The sequence below is a fragment of the Apis mellifera genome, linkage group LG3 (assembly GCF_003254395.2).
Source record: "Apis mellifera strain DH4 linkage group LG3, Amel_HAv3.1, whole genome shotgun sequence".
Classification (NCBI taxonomy): Eukaryota; Metazoa; Arthropoda; class Insecta; order Hymenoptera; family Apidae; genus Apis; species Apis mellifera.
In genome coordinates this window covers 11,608,787-11,628,938 of record NC_037640.1, presented here as the reverse complement: position 1 = coordinate 11,628,938, position 20,152 = coordinate 11,608,787, and the positions used below count along the sequence as shown (strand labels likewise).

At 41.2% G+C, this 20,152-nt stretch overlaps 1 protein-coding gene across 14 annotated transcripts in view; it reads right to left on the bottom strand.

The window, feature by feature from the left end:
* Positions 1-20,152, bottom strand: part of LOC410925 (hormone receptor 4) — a 154,369-nt gene that overhangs the window by 7,007 nt on the left and 127,210 nt on the right. For 12 of the 14 annotated variants that reach the window (XM_026439492.1, XM_026439488.1, XM_026439490.1 and 9 more), the window contains 5 exons: positions 13,234-13,338; positions 7,671-8,597; positions 6,959-7,571; positions 3,248-3,458; positions 672-1,025 (listed from right to left, as the gene is read on the bottom strand). In XM_026439492.1, the coding sequence (XP_026295277.1) occupies positions 672-1,025; positions 3,248-3,458; positions 6,959-7,571; positions 7,671-8,597; positions 13,234-13,333 (2,205 nt within the window). In that variant the 5' untranslated portion in view covers positions 13,334-13,338. The remainder of the gene's footprint in view (positions 1-671; positions 1,026-3,247; positions 3,459-6,958; positions 7,572-7,670; positions 8,598-13,233; positions 13,339-20,152) is intronic. The other 2 variants (XM_026439496.1, XM_026439497.1) reach the window with 1 other exon arrangement.

The following is a 20,152-nucleotide window of genomic DNA, read 5'->3' as shown; positions in this document are numbered from 1 at the left end:
ACGGTTCAATAAATATATATATATAAATAATTATATTATCTTTATCTTATAAATAATTATAAGAATTAATTCAGTATTGAATTAAATTAATTATATATATATATATATATATATATATACAAACACACGAAAGGAAATCGCGCGTATTTTTTTTCACGTTTCTTCATTTAGATCTATTTTTTCTTCTTTTTCGAATATCGAGAAATACACACACTTGTCCTATCTCTGATTGAAAAGTACGCAAATTTGGAAAGAAACCCACGAAGGAAAATCATGCGTATCTCTTTTCACGTTTCTTCATTTAGAAACCGATCTATTTTCTTCTTTTTTGAATATCGAGAAATATACTGTCTTATTTCTGGTCGTATCTCTTTTCACGTTTCTTCATTTAAAGAATGATCTATTTTTTTTCTTTTTTGAATATCATACACCTGTCTTATTTCTGCTTGAAAAGAATTCGATAGGACGCAAACGTTAATCACGCGTATCTCTTTTCTTCTTTTTCGAATATCGAGAGAAATACACGCACACTGTCTATATCTTATCTCTGGTTAAAAAGGATTCCATACGAATTGACACAAGTCCAAGCATATAGAAGACATTGCGGGGGTGATTATTGGAAAGTTAGGAATGAAAAGGAAGAAACGAAGATATGATGAGATAATACTCACTTCGGAGGGGTTGGTGAGCGCCGTCTTGAGGATCGTCCCGTTGACCAGGTGGCCCGAATGCGCGGGATGTGTCGAGTGGCTGGTGGTAGATTGGGAGTTGAGCGGGTCGCCCGACGAGATCTTGTGATGATGAAGGAAACCGCCAGCCAGCTGGACGTGCTGCTGTTGGCTATGGTGCGCGACCGCGGCCACGGCCATGTGCTTGTCGAGCATCGTCGAGCCCATGGCGCTTTTGCTACCACCAAGGGATCCCGACCCGTTAACACCGCCAACGTTACCCCCGCCACTTATGCCACCCATGCCTCCACCCACTCCGCTCGTTTTGTTACTTTTCTTGTGCTTTTTGTACTTCACCTTACGCATGAAACGAACGGAAATGGGGTAAAATTAATCGTCCAAGAAGAATTTAACCACGCCTCTATTATGCTCGTGATACGTCATTTTTCCATATCCTCTAGTCTTATTTTATACATATAAATATATTTCGAGCTCTTTTCTTAATTTAACTACGATCCAATACTTTTCAACTATTGTTATTTACGAAAAGTTTATACATATGTAAATAAAATTTATAAAGAATTAGATCCGACGTTTCTCGAGTTTTTTTCTTAATTTAACGAATACGTTGTTTTTCAATATTCATTATTGTTTTATATATATATATATATGTAAATAAAATTTATAAAGAATTAGGATCCGACGTTTCTCGAACTCGTATCTTTTCTTAATTTAATGAATACGTTATTTTTTAATATTATTGTTATATATATATATATATATATGTAAATAAAATTTATAAAGAATTAGGATCCGACGTTTCGAGCTTGTGTCTTTTCTTAATTTAACTACGCTCGAATACGTTACTTTTCAACTATTGTTATTTATGAAAAGTTTATACATATGTAAATAAAGTTGATAAAGAATTAGGATCGATCCGATATTTTGAGCTCGTATCTTTTCTTAATTTAACGAATACGTTATTTTTTAATATCTATTATTGTTATATATATATATGTGTAAATAAAATTGATAAAGAATTAGATAAAGAATCGATTCAACGTTTCGAGCTCTTTTCTTAATTTAACTACGCTCGAATACGTTACTTATCTTATTAAAACTTATTATTATTTAAGATTTTATTTAAGAAAAGTTTATAGATATGTAAATAAAATTGATAAAAAATTCGACGTTTCTCGAGCTCATATCTTTTCTTAATTTAACGAATACATTATTTTTCAATATTATTGTTATATATATATATATATAAAATTTATAAAGAATTAGATAAAGAATCGAAAGGTTAATTAAATCTTAATTTAACCACGTTTAATATGTTATTTTTCAACTATTGTTATTTATGAAAAATTTATACATATGTAAATAAAATTGATAAAGAATTAAGATCTGACGTTTCTCGAGTTTGTATCTTTTCTTAATTTAACTACGTTTAATTATGCTCCAATATGTTATTTTTCAACTATTATTATTTATGAAAAATTTATAATTATATTATATATAAATAAAATTGATAAAAAATTAAGATCGATCTCGAGCTCGTATCTTTTCTTAATTTAACGAATATTTTTCAATATCATTATTATATATATATGTAAATAAAGTTGATAATATAAATAAAGTTGAATTAAGATCGATTTCGAGCATGTCTTTTCTTAATTTAACTACGTTTAATATGTTATTTTTCAATTATTATTATTTATGAAAAATTTATAATTATATTATATATAAAATTGATAAAGAATTAGGATCCAACGTTTCTCGAACTCGTATCTTTTTTTAATTTAACAAATATATTATTTTTCAATATTCATTATTGTTATATATATAAAATTTATAAAGAATTAGAATCGATTTCGAGCTCGTTATATCTTTTCTTAATTTAATGAATATTTTTCAATATTCATTATTCAATTATATAATATTCAATTATATAATATAAATTTTCAATATTCATATTCATTATATTCAATATTATTATATATATGTAAATAAAATTGGTAAAGAATTAAGATCGATTTCGAGCTCGTATCTTTTCTTAATTTAACAAATATTTTTCAATATTCATTATTATTGTATATATGTAAATAAAATTGATAAAGAATTAGGATCCAACGTTTCTCGAGCTACTATCTTTTTTTAATTTAACAAATATGCTATTTTTCAATATTATTGTTTTATATATATATATATATATATATAAATAAAATTTATAAAGAATTAGAATCGATTTCGAGCTCGTTATATTTTTTCTTAATTTAACGAATATTTTTCAATATTCATTATTCAATTATATAATATTCAATTATATAATATAAATTTTCAATATTCATATTCATTATATTCATTATTATTATATATATATTATCATCATTATTATATATATATATATATGTAAATGAAATTGGTAAAGAATTAAGATCGATTTCTTTTCTTAATTTAACGAATATTTTTCAACATCATTGTTGCATATACGTGTAAACAAAATTGATGAAGAATTAGAATATCGATCTCGATCTTTTAACATATAACGGTATAGCAAACATATACGGATTACCAACCTTGTAAAGGTTATACACAGCACCAGAATTTCTTCCCCCAGGCATCCGATCTTCCCGCACCGCCTGAAGGACCATACCCTGTTCAATGCACTTTTTGAAACGACAGTACTGACACCTGTTCCTCTGGGCCTTCGTGATTTCGCAACCACCTTCCGCCACGCATGTGTACACTCGCCTATTTTGTACAGTTCTTTTGAAGAAACCTTTACACCTGCGCACACATAATTTCACACGCTGTTTCACACCAGATTTCAACCGATCGAATGAGAAACGTCTCGATATGGGAATCCTTCGTTTCTCTCTTCTTTCCAAACGCGTTACATTACTTGATTTTTATTAAGCATTTTTTCTTTTTTCTTTTCTTCAACGAGAGAATCGTAAACTCGACAAAGTTTATCTCGAGGGGAAGAGAGAGAAAATGATATCTCGATACCAGAAACTAGCGATTAAAGATTCATAGGCACGAGAATTAGCACGGAGGGGAAACTCGTCCTCGAGTTTTTCCAACTAATTTCTCGGATCGGTCGAATGGGCGTTGAAGAAACTAGCGTGAAACCGAGTAACGATACCCTGTAGTAACTTTACGGATACCAATCAGCCGCGCTTCCAGGCGATTTTTCTCTTGGGAGGGAAAAAAAAAAAGAAGAAGAAAAGAAGAGAGGCTCGTCTGAAATTTATCCGAAATTATTTCTTCTCTCTCCCCTTCGGTAGATAGTTGAAGATCGAGGTTAAAGAAGATGTTTCTGTTCTACGAAGGCAAGGATAAGAAGGAGGAGGAATATCTGGAAAAAGCTCGAAGGCAGAGCGTTAGCGTGCGGAGAAGGATATCTGTGGCCGTATTCATAGTTCAACCGTGACGCGGTAACCTCGAAGACACGTCGGGCCGCATATATTTCCGTCCGTACGTCAGAACGCGGGCGCAAAGTCGGGAGAGAGCGGGCAAAGGTGAGAGTTCGCCTTCGAGAGCCGCAATCCCGACTCGTCGCCCATCGATCGATCGATCGTCGCGGCTTTTCCTTTTCGCGAGGAAGGAAACGTGGAACGAAGGAAGGAAGGAAGGGATCCCGAGTTTTCGAACTCGGAATGAAGGAAGGAAGGAAGGAAGAGATGTTGAATTTGGAACGATGGAAGGAAGGAAAAAAGAGGTCTCGAATTTACGAATTTGGAACGATGGAAGCAAGAAATAGATCGAAGGAAAGAAGAAAGGAAGAGATGTTGAATTTAGGAATTTGGAACGATGGAAGGAAGGAAAAAAGAGGTCTCGAATTTACGAATTTGGAACTATGGAAGGAAGAAATAGATCGATGGAAGGAAAGAAAGAAGAGATCTTGAATTTATGAATTTGGATCGATGGAAGGAAGAAATAGATTGATGGAAGGAAAGAAAGAAGAGATCTCGAATTTATGAATTTAGAACGAAGAAATCTCGAATTTGAAAGGAAGGAAGGAAGGAAGAAAGAAAAGAAGAGATCTCGAATTTATGAATTTGGAAGAAAAAAAATAATAGAGATCTCGAATTTGGAACGAAGAAAAGAAGGAGATCTTGAATTTGGAAGGAAGGAAGGAAGGAAGAAAGGAAGGAAGAAATCTCGAATTTATGAATTTGGAACGATAGAAAGAAGAAATGAAAAGATCTCAAATTTACAAATTTAGAATGATGGAAGAAAGAAAGGAAGAGATTTCGAATATCCGAATTCGAAGGGAAGGAAGAAAGAGATATCTTGAGTTTATGAATTCGGAACGAAAGAAAGAAGAAAGCAAAATATCTCGAATTCGGAACGAAAGAAGGAAGAAAGGAAAAGATGTCAAATTAATGAATTTGGAATAATGGAAGGAAATAAAAAGATCTCGAATTTATAAATTTGGAACGAAGGAAAGAAGAGAACTCGAATTTTGGATAATGGAAATTTGGGACAATGGAAACAAATTTGGGATAATGGAAAGAAAAAAGGAAGAAATGTTGAATTTACGAATTTAGAAGGAAAAAAAGTAGAGTTTTCGAATTTGGAACGAAAGAAGGAAGAAAGGAAGAGATCTCGAATTTATGAATTTGGAAGAAAAAAAGGAAGAGATTTCGAATTTGGAACGATGGAAGAAAGAGATCTCGAATTTATGAATTTGGAAGAAAAAAAGATCTCGTGTTTTCAAATTTGGAATGAAGGAAGAAAGAAAGGAAAAAATTTCGAGTTTCCAAATTCAGAACGAAAGAAGGAAGAAAGGAAGAGATATCGAATTTACTAATTTGAAGAAAGAATGGAAGAAATTTCGATGAAAAGAATAGATTTCGAGTTTACAAATTTGAAATAATGAAAGGTAGAAAGGAAGAGATATCGAATTTGGAAGGAAAAAAGGAAGAGTTTTCGAATTCAGAACGATGGAAGAAAGAGATCTCGAATTTCCAAATTTAGAATGAAAGAAGAAAAAAAGGAAGATTTCGATGAAAGAAAGAGATCTCGAATTTACAAATTTGGAAGGAAGAAAGGAATAGATCTCGATGAAAGGAAGAGATATTGAATTTACAAATTTGGAAGAGGGAAGAAAGAAAGAGATCTCAAATTCAGAATGATGGAAGAAAGAGATCTCGAATTTACAAATTTGAAATAATGGAAGGAAGAAAGGAAGAGACGTCTAATTTACGAATTCGAAAGAAAGAAAAGAAGAGATCTCGAGTTTTCAAATTCGGAATGAAAGAAGGAAGGAAGAAAGAAATCGATCAAATTTACAAATTTGAAATCAAGAAAGGAAGAGATCTCGATGAAAGGAAGAGATCTCGAATTTACAAATTTGAAATAACGAAAGGAAGAAAGGAAGAGACGTCTAATTTACGAATTCGAAAGGAAGAAAGGAAGAGATCTCGAATTTTCGAATTGGGACGAAGAAAAGAAGGAAGAAAGGAAGAGATGTCAAATTTACGAATTTGAAAGGAAGAAAGAAGAAAGAAAGAGATCAAATTTACAAATTTGGAATCAAGAAAGGAAGAGATCTCGAGTTTACAAATTTGAAATAATGGGAGAAAGAAAGGAAGAGACGTCTAATTTACGAATTCGAAAGGAAGAAAAGAAGAGATCTCGAATTTCCAAATTCGGAACGAAAAAAAGAAGGAAGAAAGAAATCGATCAAGTTTACAAATTTGAAAGAAAGAAAGGAAGAGATTTCGATGAAAGGAAGAGATCTCGAATTTACAAATTTGAAATAACGAAAGGAAGAAAGGAAGAGACGTCGGAATTTACGAATTTGGAAGAAAAAAAGGAAGAGATCTCGAATTCAGAATGAAAGAAGGAAGAGATCTCGAATTTTCGAATTGGGACGGAAGAAAGGAAAGAAGAAAGGAAGAGATCTCGAGTTTTCAAATTCGGAACGAAAGAAGGAAGAAAGGAAGAGACGTCGAATTTACGAATTTAGAAGAAAGAAAGGAAAAAAGGAAGAGACGTCAAATTTACAAATTTGGAATCAAGAAAGGAAGAGATCTCGAATTAATAACAAATAATGGAAGGAAAAAAGGAAGAGATGTCGGAATTTACGAATTTGGAAGAAAAAAAAGGAAGAGATCTCGAATTCAGATTGAAAGAAGGAAGAAAGAAATCGATCAAATTTACAAATTTGGAATGAAGAAAGGAAGAGATCTCGAGTTTACAATGATTTGAAATAATGCAAGGAAGAAAGGAAGAACAGATCTCGACGAAAGGAGAATAGGACGTAACACTCGACTCACCCCTCGCACGTGATGATCCCGTAGTGCAGCCCGGTTGCCTTGTCCTCGCATATCATGCATATCATAGGCGTCTCGTCCTCCTCGTGCTCCTGCGGGGGCATCGGGGGCGCGGGCGGCGCGACCGAAATCGGCTGCGACGCGGCCGCCCCCTCGGACTTGACCACCCCCCCGTTCCTCTCCCACGCCTGCCCGGACCCCGACGCGGTCAGGTTCAACGCCTGCATCTGCTGCGCGGCCGGCAGCTGCGTCATGTCCCCGGCCCACAGCCTCTCCATGTTGAGCGGGGGCCCCGCCGCCGACGAGTACGGCCCCGCCGCCGCCGACGACGACGCCTGCTTCCCCCCCCTCGACTCCTGCCCGAGGTTCAGCAACAGCTGGGCGGCCGACTCCTCCGACGAGGAGCAGGAGGCCGCCGCGGCCGCAGCGGCCGCTGCGGCCGCGGCAGCCGCCGCCGTCGCCGTCGTCCACGAGGCCGCCGGGGGCGGCACCGGGTCCAGGGGTGGCGCTGACCAGATCATCGTCCGCACCCCGCCGATCTCGCCCATTATCACCGTGGGTGGCGGCCTCGGGGGTGCCGGCGCTGCCCTCTGCGCCGGCGGCTTCATCGTCTCGCCTGCAACAACAATCAGGAAACGAAAGGAGAGAAGGAGAGGAGAAGAGGATCGTGATTAATCGACGGATGGAGAAAGAGAGAGGGAGAGAGTTCACTTACAGGAGGATGGGGCGGCCGTGGTGGGTCCGGTGCTCGCTTGCCCCGCCGAGCTCGCCCCGTTCCCGCTCCCCCCGCTGCTCGCCGCCCCGCCGCTGCTGGTGGACGCGACCGCCACCGTCTGGCCGGCGTAGCTCACCGCGCTGCTGATCACCCCGTTCAACAGCCTCTGCGTGGCGAACCCGTTGTTCTGCGACGACCAGAACTGGTGGTGGGCCAACAGGTGCGGGGGCACCCTACTACCTCTCAGGCCCCCCGTTTGCTGCTGCTGTTGAACGGGGCTCGCGCTCTGGCTGGGGCTGTATTGGGAGGACGGGCTGCTGCGGTGACTAGGTTGACTGGAGGCCTCGGAGCGGCCGCCTCCGCCGTCGAACACCGAGTTGTCGGACTCCTCCTTGGTCTGGGCGGAGGACAGGTCCGCTTTCTCGGGGCTGTCGCTCCTCGAGCTCGGCTGCTCCTGCTGTCCATGCATCGGGGTCGTGGACACGGCTTGCATGGGCGAGTACGGCGACAGCCTGGTGGCTACGGTCGGCGTGGCTGAGCGTTGCTGTTGCTGATGAGGTTGATGGTGTTGTTGTTGCTGTTGCTGTTGCTGTTGTTGTTGGTCCTCGACGACCCTGGCGTAGCCGACAATGGAGGCCGCGTCGGGGAAGACGGAGTCGGGCGAGGCGCGGTCCGCGTCCGCGCGGGAATGCTCCAGGCCGACGCTCGCCGTCCCGCGGAGAGGATCGCTCGGCGGTATCCCGAGCAGGTACTCGCTCTTCACTTTGACCACGGGGCAGCCCGGCGAGCCCGGCATGTTGGCCTCCGGCGACAGGGTCGAGGTGTCGGCCATGCTCTCCCCTGGAGCAGGAAAGTTTATGGGTGAAGGTGCGTCCGCCGGCTGGATCCCGAGCGGCGAGCCTGCTGATCCAAGGGATACCGGGGAGTCTGAGAAATAAGCCGTTGGTCTCACGTTTATACTCGATGGAATGATGGAGTACGCGTTTCTCTAGAAACCTTGGATCGCGTGAATGAGGCGTCTCCTCTCTCTCTCTTTCTCTTTCTCTTACGCGCACGAGGTTGGATTATTTTCTCGAAGAAATTCGCGAATTCATTAATCCTCGAAAAGTATGAAAATTGTTGGAAAGAAGATGGATGGAATGTTGTTGGGAAAGGTTCGTTCTTTCTTCTTCCGATTCTTTCTTTCCCTCTCTCTTCCACAATTTCGAAAATATTCGAATATTGGAAGAGAAAGAGAAGGAAGAAATATCTGAAATCTGTTTACCATAGCGTGCAACTCGAAAATTGTTGGAAAGGGATGGATGGAATCCTGTTGGGAAAGGTTTGTTCTTTCTTCTTCCGAGTTGCGATCGTAGCCATCATCCTTTCCCTTTCTCTTCCACAATTTCGAAAATATTCGAATATTGGAAGAGGAAGAGAAGGAAGAAATATTTGAAGTCTGTTTACCGTAGCGTGCAAACTCGAAAATTGTTGGAAAGGAGATGGATGGAATCCTGTTGGGAAAGGTTTGTTCTTTCTTCTTCTGAGTAGCCATCATCGGTTCATCCTTTCCCTCTCTCTTCCACAATTTCGAAAATATTCAAATATCGGAAGAGGAAGAGAAGGAAGAAATATCTGAAATTTGTTTACTGTAGCGTGCAACTTGAAAATTGTTGGAAAGGAGATGGATGGAATCTTGTTGGAAAAGGCTTGTTCTTTCTTCTTCTTCAATTGGAAAAGAAGAGGAGAAGAAATGCAGTTGACGAGTTGCGATCGTAGCCACCATCCTTTTCCCTCTCTCTTCCACAATTTCGAAAATATTCGAATATTGGAAGAGAAAGAGAAGGAAGAAATATCTGAAATCTGTTTACCGTAGCGTGCAACTCGAAAAGGTTTCTTTTTTCTTCTTCTATTGGAAAAGAAGAGGAGAAGAAATGCAGTTGACGAGTTGGGATCATAGCCATCATCAGTTCATCCTTTTCCTCTTTCTTCCACAATTTCGAAAATATTCGAATATTAGAAGAGGAAGAAAAGGAAGAAATATCTGAAATCTGTTTACCGTAGCGTGCAACTCGAAAATTGTTGGAAAAGAGGGATGGAATCCTGTTGAAAAAGCTTTGTTCTTTTTTCTTCTTTTGGAAAAGGAGAGGAGAAGAAACGCAGTTGACGAGTTGCGATCGTAGCCACCATCGGTTCCCTCTCTCTTCCATAATTTCGAAAATATTCGAATATTGGAAGAGAAAGAGAAGGAAGAAATATCTAAAATCTGTTTATCGTAGCGTGCAACTCGAAAATTGTTGGAAAAGAGGAATGGAATCCTGTTGGAAAAGGTTTGTTCTTTCTTCTTCTTCCGAGTTGCGATCGTAGCCACTATCGGTTCCCTCTCTCTTCCATAATTTCGAAAATATTCGAATATTAGAAGAGGAAGAGAAGGAAGAAATATCTGAAATCTGTTTACCGTAGCGTGCAACTCGAAAATTGTTTTTTCTTCTTCTTCTATTGGAAAAGGAGAGAAGAAGAAACGCAGTTGACGAGTTGCGATCGTAGCCACTATCGGTTCATTCTTTTCCCTCTCTCTTCCACAATTTCGAAAATATTCGAATATTGGAAGAGGAAGAAAAGGAAGAAATATCTGAAGTCTGTTTATCGTAGCGCGGCGTGGCAACTCGAAAATTGTTGGAAAGGGATGGAATCCTGTTGGAAAAGGTTTGTTCTTTCTTCTTCTTCTTTTATTGGAAAAGGAGAGGAGAAGAAATACAGTTGACGAGTTGCGATCGTAGCCACCATTGCTTCATCCTTTTCCCTTTCTCTTCCACAATTTTAAAAATATTCGAATCTTGGAAGAGGAAGAGAAGGAAGAAATATCTGAAATCTGTTTATGTGGCGTGCAACTCGAAAATTGGAAAGGGATGGAATCCTGTTGGAAAAGGTTTGTTCTTTCTTCTTCTGAGTAGCCACCATCGGTTCATCCTTTCCCTCTCTCTTCCACAATTTCGAAAATATTCGAATATCGGAAGAGGAAGAGAAGGAAGAAATATCTGAAGTCTGTTTACCGTAGTGTGCAACTCGAAAATTGTTGGAAAGGGATGGAATTCTGTCAGGAAAGGCTTGTTCTTTTTTCTTCTTTTGGAAAAGGAGAGGAGAAGAAATGCAGTTAGGAAAGGTTTGTTCTTTCTTCTTCTGAGTAGCCACCATCGGTTCATCCTTTCCCTCTCTCTTCCACAATTTCGAAAATATTCGAATATCGGAAGAGGAAGAGAAGGAAGAAATATCTGAAGTCTGTTTACCGTAGCGCGGCGTGGCGTGCGACTCGAAAACGTTGCGGTAGAAGAGGAAGTAGGGCGGTATGAAGGGGCTCCACGTGCTCCAATCCCAACGGTGGCGGAGATCGGGCGCGAGGAACGGGTCGTTTCTCAGTGCCGAGTTCATCGCAAATCAAAATTGAACCATTCAACGATTATTCCCTTCTCAAGTGTGAATCGAAAATTGGAGAAAATCAGCGCCCTCCACTTCCTTTCTGGAGGAACAAGTTCCAAGCCCAACGATTCCTTCAAAAGCTTCTTTTAAAGAAGGACGTTCAATTCTTCAGACTCGCGCAAACTGATCAATCGACGACGACGTTGACCAGCACACACACACACACACACTCGCGCGCACTGTAATTGCGTCGTATGACGTTGCACGCGGAGAGATCAATGATTCCTTCCTCGAAAATATTCGCTCGAATTCCTCGCCATTTTGTACAAATACTTTTCCAAACTCCTTTCGTTCGATATTCAATTAAAAAATTATTCTTGACGAAGAATATATACATCTCTACATTTCTTCTCCAGAAACTTGAAATATTCGAAAGGGATCGAGTATTTCCCGCCAACGAACAGTGCGACATATCGTTCGTCACGTCTCCTTTCTTGCGCGAGCCATCTTTGAGACAAGCGGGGAGGGAAAAAAAAAGTGATCGATGCAGCTCGAGTCTCCCCCGCGACGACCACTTTCACCGGTGGAGAGAAGAAACTCGAAAAAACATCGAGGTTGTCGAAAGAAACCGCAGAGGAGGGTTTTTTTCGGACGAAGGAACTCCGCGTGCTTGCGCGAGTTCACGCGAAGCCGAACTAGCGCCGGTGCACGGCCGGGAGAGACCGCGTGGGTTGATGTTCAACCCTGCTGCTGCACACCGCCGCCATCAACCGGCCACCTCCTCTCTCGCTCACCTTTCCCCTTTCCCTCGCTTTCCCCTTCACCCCACCGATTCCTTCCTTTCGAGAGAGAGAGAGAGAGAGATAAGGATTGCACGAGGGTCGACAACGAGAAGATAGAAGTCTCGAGGAATAAAGGGTGAATAAGTTTATATTTAATATTTTTCCAAAGTTTTGATTTTTAGCCGGCGATTAATTCGAAGAGGATTCTTTAATTTTTTGAGAAATTTAGTTAATCGAAGCAGTTTCTTCTCTTTAAGCTTAGTCAATTTTTGTTGACACCATTACTCGAATAAACTTGTGTCTATTTTGCTACAAGACCGACCAGGCCAACGTTGGAGGCCGTCCAGAAAATTTTATTTCGACGTGGATTGTCCGTCGTAATATAAATTCGTACGTATCCAGCCTTGGTTCTAAAACTTGGTCTTCCCTCCGATACGTAACGGGCGCGGTTCTCAAAACGGACGGGTTTGTGAAGATCGAATATGGCGTCACGAATCATCACCAATCGTTCCTGTTCTCAGGACAAGAAAAGATATTCGTCGAACGATACTGTTAGACGGCTTTCTTGAAAAAACGAATTATCTTCTCGAACGATCATCGAGAAAGGAATCGTAATTTTTAACGATACGCGCTCTATAGAGAGAGAGAGAGAGAGAGAGAGAGGTCCGGGGTGTTGACCACAAAAGTAAGCGAACACCGCGATTCATCCAGCCTTACCTCTCGATGACAGTTGTGAAACCGAGGAATGAATAATTCCTGTGGTATGCATAGCTGTATCGGCCAAACATATTCATTTCTTTTTGACGTCGAGTAAATAAAGTCGCAACGAAATCTTGATATCACGCACTTGGAATAGAACGCAATTTCCTATTATTATTATTAGAGGGGATCCGGACTGACTCTTCTCGACTTTGCCTGACGAAAGCGAGAGGAGCGAGGAGGAAAAAAAATGGAATTAATCCTCGAATTATCGTGGAATATTATTAACCATTCGTCGTTTGAAGCGATGCGTACAACCATCAAGATGGATTCCCCCTCCCCTCCCCCTTTCATGATAACGATTTCCTGACACTGGATGAGCGATCGCGTTCGTCGCCAAATACGACCGTTCCATTCGTTATCGTTTCATCGACGAAACGTATTCCGCTGCGTTGTAATTAAAATGAGATTAGGCCAAAGTCTTTTGTGTCGTTTTCGATCGTTGAGGGAGAAAAAAAGAAAGAAAGAAAGAAAGAAAGAAAAAGAAAAATAAACGAGGGGGATTTGTCGATAAAATAGATCGCGGTCGATAAATGCATGGTTTCCTGTTCGAGGTAAAAAAAAAAAAAAGAAAAGAAAAGAAAAGTTTTGGTTTCGCACGAAATGAGGAAAATAGAAAATCTTACCGTCGCTACTACATCGGGAGTCGACCTTCCTCCTTTTCAACTTGAGGTCTTGAAACAAGCTCATGTTGTCTAGCTCACACGGGCTGCTCGTAAGGGTCATAATTCCTGGGAACAGAAAGAAAATGACGAGAGTGAAAGAAAAAAAAAAAACGTTTGAGAGAGAATACGAATTTATGGTCGACGATTGCGAGCCAACGTCTTGTTCTCTCTTATTTTATTAGAGAGACGGCGAAGGATAATAATTCGAAAGCGAAAGAGAGTTTTAAAAAGGGGGTTAAATAATAGGCGAAGAATCGACGTTGCAAAGGATCGTGATCGAATCAAACTCGCGATAGATGTCTATCGCGAGAAACATCTTCATTAATCACGCGAACGTCTGGTCACGTTTCTCTTTCATTGTATCACAAGATATATATATATACGTATATATATAAACGGAATTGCATTGCAAAGTTTTCGCGTGGATCGAGTTTTCAGCGCAGGATTCGCGAACAATTTATACGTGCGATTTCTTCCTTCTTTCGATTTTTCCTTTCTCTTCTTTCTCTTCTCACTTTACTGTTTCCGAAAACTATTACATCGATCTATGCTTTTACGTTTTTCCCGCGTCCTCCTATATCCATTCTATTTCTCTTTCCATAATATTACTTACCGTGTTCCTCGTGGCACCGAATCGGGATGACAAAAAAGCGAGCGTTACACCGATCGATAATCGGACAAGGAGGGAGAGAACCGAGGGAACGCGAGAGAAAAGGACGCGTAGATTTTTCGACGAAGTCGTTCGATGAAGTCGTTTCGTTTACAAGTGTATATATATATATATATTTGTAAATAACCTCTTCGAAATGAAGGTTAAATTATCCGTTGGAGAAACGGATTAAGGGACACTTGGTTCGAAAGATAGAGAGATTATTTTTTCCCCTCGTTGAAAAATTGCGAAAAACTCGATGAAAATATTGGGTTACGTCATATTGTAGTAACGTGACTCGTTAAAAAGCGAAGAGCAACTTTCTCGCGAATCACGTTGTCACTACCCGACTTCGACTACTGCAGCTTTCCCTTTTCGTGGCTCGTTTCGAGAACGCGGACTGGCGGGCTCGAGCAACATAAGACGCTTCTCGACTAGCCGTGGAAGTCATCTCGAGGATATCGGCTATCGCAAAGAGAACGGACCGAATGTGAAAGTACTATAGTATACATACGGACGCACGCGTTCGCGATTACGGCGGACGCATAGTTCGCCATTAACCCCTCTTTAGCCAATAGCATACAATTGGATCGTTGCATGCCAGTATCTTTGCAAAGATACGATTCGATGCCGATCCTATCCCTGCTATCAACGTGACACGAGTCTTAACTTTAAGAAGTTAAAAAAAAAAAGGATTTCGAAATTAAATTCCTTAACGAAATTTATATAATCGATATTAAAAAAAAAAAAAGGATTTCGAAATTAAATTCCTTAACGAAATTTATATAATCGAATTAATAACAAAGAGACGAGTTAAGGAATTTTTAATGGTTAATTTTATTTGTTTAATTAATTGGAAAAAAATTCGTATACCGTCGACGAGTTTAAAAGCTGGAATAGGATCTCGTGTGTCGATCGGTGCACCAGGTCAGTTTAATAATAACTCGTCCAGAGTATCCTGATAATGATAAATCGCGTCTTATCGCTGTTTGCCGGGTGTCCGTAATTAATGGCCGGCCAAGACGAGAGCCAGTTTTACGGCCGTGCGCGAGAGAAATGGTCTATGACACACCATGGGTCGTTTTAATAAACGCCGTGTCGCGGATAATACAGGCCAATCGTATGCGAACGCCTGGATTCGTGCAACCACTCTGGTGGCGTTTCGCGCGCCCGTCTCGAATCATCCATCCGCGTGCGAACGATGCTGGATAATCGATAACAACGTCGACGGGTGATTTTTCTTGGGAAGGGATATTAATTGAAAAGGAGAAGAAAAAAAAAATGTTTAATCAACGTGGATATAGGTCCACGAACGTTTCGATCCATTTTTACGAACGTTTGTGATGTAGGAGATCCGATAGAGATTGGAAATTGGTGTATATTACGGTCGCGTGCCAACCGAACGATTATGCAAGTTTCATCGAAAATGTTTGACCGGTGTAATGACGTCTACGTGACGCAAGCGCTTCATTTATGAAACGCGTTCATTCTAAATTCTCATCTGTTGAACGCATCCGATTTATTCTCAACGTCTTCAACGTCCATTTCATCTTCAACAATCTCGTGCAAGTTTAAATTTACGGACATGCGATACCGATCGTTCACGCCTCTGGCTTCCAACCAAGTCGAGTTCCCTATACGCCTTCGACTTCGGACGAATAATCGCGAGTCGTAAAATCACGGAACAACTTTCTCTGTCACGTCAAATGTTCTTATTTTAACCAATTTCTCCTACTCGCAACAGCTCGTGTCGAACCGTAATGATTTTCCGTGTCATTTCCGCTTCGGTATAATTCGCGTTATATACACAACTCTGTGTGAAAATAGGACAAAAAATCAATTCCGTAATATATTATTTCATTTTATGTATTATTATATATTTAAAGATGTATCTTCCTGTCTAAATCGGAATGTTCGATGGGAACGAGGTATTTCAATCGAAAATAAAAAAAAAGGGAATAATTCGATTACGAGGAAATATACGTAGAGATTAGACGCGAAGGCGTGCAAGTGCAACGTCTAATCGCGTTTCGCGTTGGTCAGAATAGTCGATCAAAGCGCGAATGTAACAATGTAAAAATATCGATGCGCATCTCTATGCGCATCCTAACCTATATTTATCGTCGAAACACGTTTTCCAGTTCGCGTTCGAGTTAATTGCAAGAACGCCAATTACGAATCCCGATAATTGTGACGCCACTCGATCGCGTAGAAACGTCTGTTCGATTGTCCGCGAGTGGAGCGAGCAAACGCGAACAGCTGAAACAGGAAGTTGAGAAAGAAAGAACTCCTTGGCCGCGATCGAAAAGTACTGGAAGCATCGAGAAGCGAAGTACGTATTTTCGTCGCGAAACTCGTCGCAATGTATCGACACTCCGGTCAAGTGCAGCGAACCTTCCTTCGCTGGAAAAACTAGGCACGACGTTGTGAACGAGGCTTAAATCAACTTTAGAGAGCCACGTGGGCGAGTGTGTGCGTGGTGAACGTGTGCAACGCCAGATGGCGTTTACAGGTACCATTACACGGACGAGGCGCATCCAGAGGTACAGAGGCGCGGGTGCGCATGTGCAAGCGCATGCGCACACTTCCATATACTTCCACCGCTCACGGTTGCACGCACACACTCGCGTTAGTCGGCACTGAGCCGGGTATATACGTGGTGCATTGGGGTCCTTGCTCCCTGGCGTATATGGGTCAGCAGTCTCACACACGCTACTATTCTTGCGTAACCAATGCATGCATACGACCGACAGCTGCCGCCACTGCGGCGTGCACATGCACACACCGAGACGGAAAGTGCAGCCAATGCACTAACCTACGGTCTCTTCTTGAGAGGCCGCCGGCGATCTTGTTGTGTATACTGTGTGTGTGTGTATACGTGTGTGTACGTGTGTGTGTGTCTGCGTCTCTGTGCCGGGCTCAAAGCCACGCAAGCTCTCGCTATCTCGGCCAAGCTTTTTCGAGGTTCTCGCGCTTTACCTCGATACTCGTGGTATTTGCTTCATTAAACGCGACGCTGTCCTCGTAAGGAGGAAGAGGGAGCGCGAGAGTTTTCCAGATATATCGTTTTTTCTTTTTTCTTCCCTCGGCTACTTTTTTCCCCCTCGACACGCGATTTTTTAATCGAACCTAGAAAGTTCGATGATCGAAATGTTGCGTTATTATTACGAGTTAGAAGCGTGTAAAATTGTACTTTCAATATGACAATATTTTTTTTAAATTAATAGATATAACGTAAAAGTGATTTTGAATCTCGAATAAATTACGTATTTATAATAATTTATGAGAAAGAAAGATATTCGGTTTAATAAAAAATCGGTATTTAACGTATTTATTTTTATGAATCACATACGATTCGTAAGAAAGATTATTTATGTATATAAACCGATTTTATTAACGCTCCGTATTTTGCCGTTTTGTATTTTGTATTTCTGTTTTATTTAAAACACGATAGAAGAGTATATGACAATCGTCTATATTTAAAATGTTTACTATATCAATCAGAATTTATATAACCGAACGAAAGGTTAGACATTTCATTTTACATAACAGGAAAAGTAAAAATGTTTTTTTTTTTCGATCTATGACGATTGACTCGATCGGGGGCGATCGAACGAAATACGTTTTTTTTTTCTCTCTCTCTTATCGCTATTTTCTCTCGTGTCGTGTAAACGGGATAATTATTTTTGAAAATCCATTTCCTGGCACTCGTAACAAGAATGTAATCGTAACAGGAAGCGACTTACGTAATCCATCGCGTGGCAAGTGAGAACGAGAAGCATTAATATTCGATCGAAGTTTTTAAAAATTCAATGCACCTTGAATCGCTTTGACGACTCAAGATTATTTTAAATACCGTTCGAACAGATTTCTTTTTTTCGACGAAACGAATAATCGCTCTCGCAACATCTCTTCGTTCAGACAAAGAACAAAGGAAAGGCGGAAAGGGCGGAAACTCGTGAAACTATAGTTTTCGCGACGCAAATAGAAAACCTTGCACGATACTCGGCGCGTTGACATATTTCCGGCGAGTTAGGTACCATCATGCGATGAATCTAGTGAAACGGAGCCGCGTTGTAATTTCACGTAGCACGGGTAGATTGAAACCGCCTATAGGGGCCGCCGATGGTGAAAGTGACTCTCCCACGCCATGACATCCTAGATCTACGACTCCCTCCCCTCCACTCCCCGGCTTCGTGTCTAGCCTCCTCTAGCCGCCTCCCCTCCCCTCCCCGGCTTCTTTCCCCCTCGGTTTCGCTCCCTCGCTCGCTGCCGCCACGCGATTGGCCGCCGCGATTCGTGCCACGAGGAAACGAATTCTTGACAATGGTAATGAGTCGCGGATAAAATAATGCCGCTCGCCTCGAGCCTCGGGACCAGGAAGTATCACGGCCCGTGATTTAGAAGGGTGAATCGTCGAATCGTAGTTCATCGTAGCGGGGAAAAAGAAGAAGAAGAAGAAGAAGAATCGTTTCGATGCTTCTAAAGCTCCGAACCGCGGAGAAAGTTAAATCGTTACGGGAGGGGGTAACCGAAGAAACCTTCGTTATCGTTCGAGATGATCCACTCGCTCGGAACGCAAACTTTTTTCTTTTTTTTTTCACGCGACAAAAAGAGATATATTTACGGCAACTCGGATGGATCGAAAGGGACATCGCACGATGACGTAGTTTCGCACTTTATCACCGCGTGCCGTTACTTGAAAAAAAAAAAAACACTTATCAGGCTTATCGGGCCGAGTCCTCACGGATGTGAAACCTACGTTTTCAACCGTGTCCACCTTCGAGTTATCGCAGGAAGGAAAAAACGAAACATCGGTTTACCGGGGTATAACGGTACAACGGGTATAAAATGTGGGAACACCGGATTTTACAATTTCACTGACTCGATCCGGGTGAAAAGTATTTGCCGCATATTTATCGCTTAATTCTTCCCACCCTGTATTATATTACTATACACTGTACTTACGTATCGCGTAATGTACGAGGTTCAAACGGTGGATTTAAACGGAAAAAGGAACCCTGGCTTCGAAGTCTCGCTTCGAAGGAGTTCCTTCCTGGTGGCGCAAAAAGAGGATTCTCGATCACTCGAACTTTCTTTTTCGCGCGAAGAGAGGAGGAACACTTCCTCGAGCGCGTATCGCGTTATCTCGAACAAGCTGGATCGAAACGTGGTATTATCGCGAAGGAAAGTTCTCTTTCTCCATCGAGGCCAACTTTTTTTCTCTAAAAAAAAAATCTACCAATTTCGTGTAAAGGAAAAATTTTGAGAATCGAAATAGGAGAATTTTTTTTTTAATCGATAAATTTCTCCCGTTATACGAATATTCCTGCCGCTTAATCTTTCTCGCTCGCGTGGCGCACGGAAAAGAGAGAGAGAGAGAGAGGATGAACGATCGGTGTCCCTCGGTTATTCGTGAATCGGGCACAGGCGGTGAGAACGGTTAGCGAGTGAGAGTCGGAGAGGCCTACGGTACGTTGAACCTCCGCAGTGAAAGTTTCTATTATACCACTGGCCTTACCTTACTTTTCCTACGGCAAGCTCTGCCGTGTTGTGTCATAAGGCGACGAGCGGCGTGGAAACGAATCGAGATTCGTTCCATCGCCTACTCCGTTCGACTTTCAGCCAGACGCTCGTACACGACCGGTCGATCACATTATACCGACCGCTTCCTCCGCGCGTTTTCGATCTCTCCTCTCCTCTCTTTTATTTTTCATTGTTATATTGTCCAAGAGAAAGCGATCCTCGTCTCCCAGATTTTCCGCCCAGATTTTTCGAATTAAATTTCGAAAATTGAACCTTACCAAGGGGTCATTGGATTATTCACGACGAAGCGAGTTGACGGGCAAGTTGTTGGCCAACCGTACGAATCGAACAATTTCGTCGGATCAGCGCATAGCTGATCCTCGAAACGTTGCGACACTAAACGTGTCGAAACAGCAGGAAGCCCCCGTTTCATTCCCGTTCGTCGAGGAAAGAAAAAAAAATTAGGAAAATCTGGTCCCAGAATCTGGAGCAAAATTCTCTCTTCTTCCACTTCCGCTTCCTCCACTTTCTAAATCGGTTTCGAATAATTCGATGTATATTTCGGGGGAGGAAATTGCGCAACGAGAATTCTATAATTTCCACCAAGAATCTCTCGAGGGAGGGAGCGTCACGTCTCTCCTCCTCTCATTTACAATTACCGCGCAATTGTGAAATTCCAGCCAGGCAAATTGACACTGACTTTTC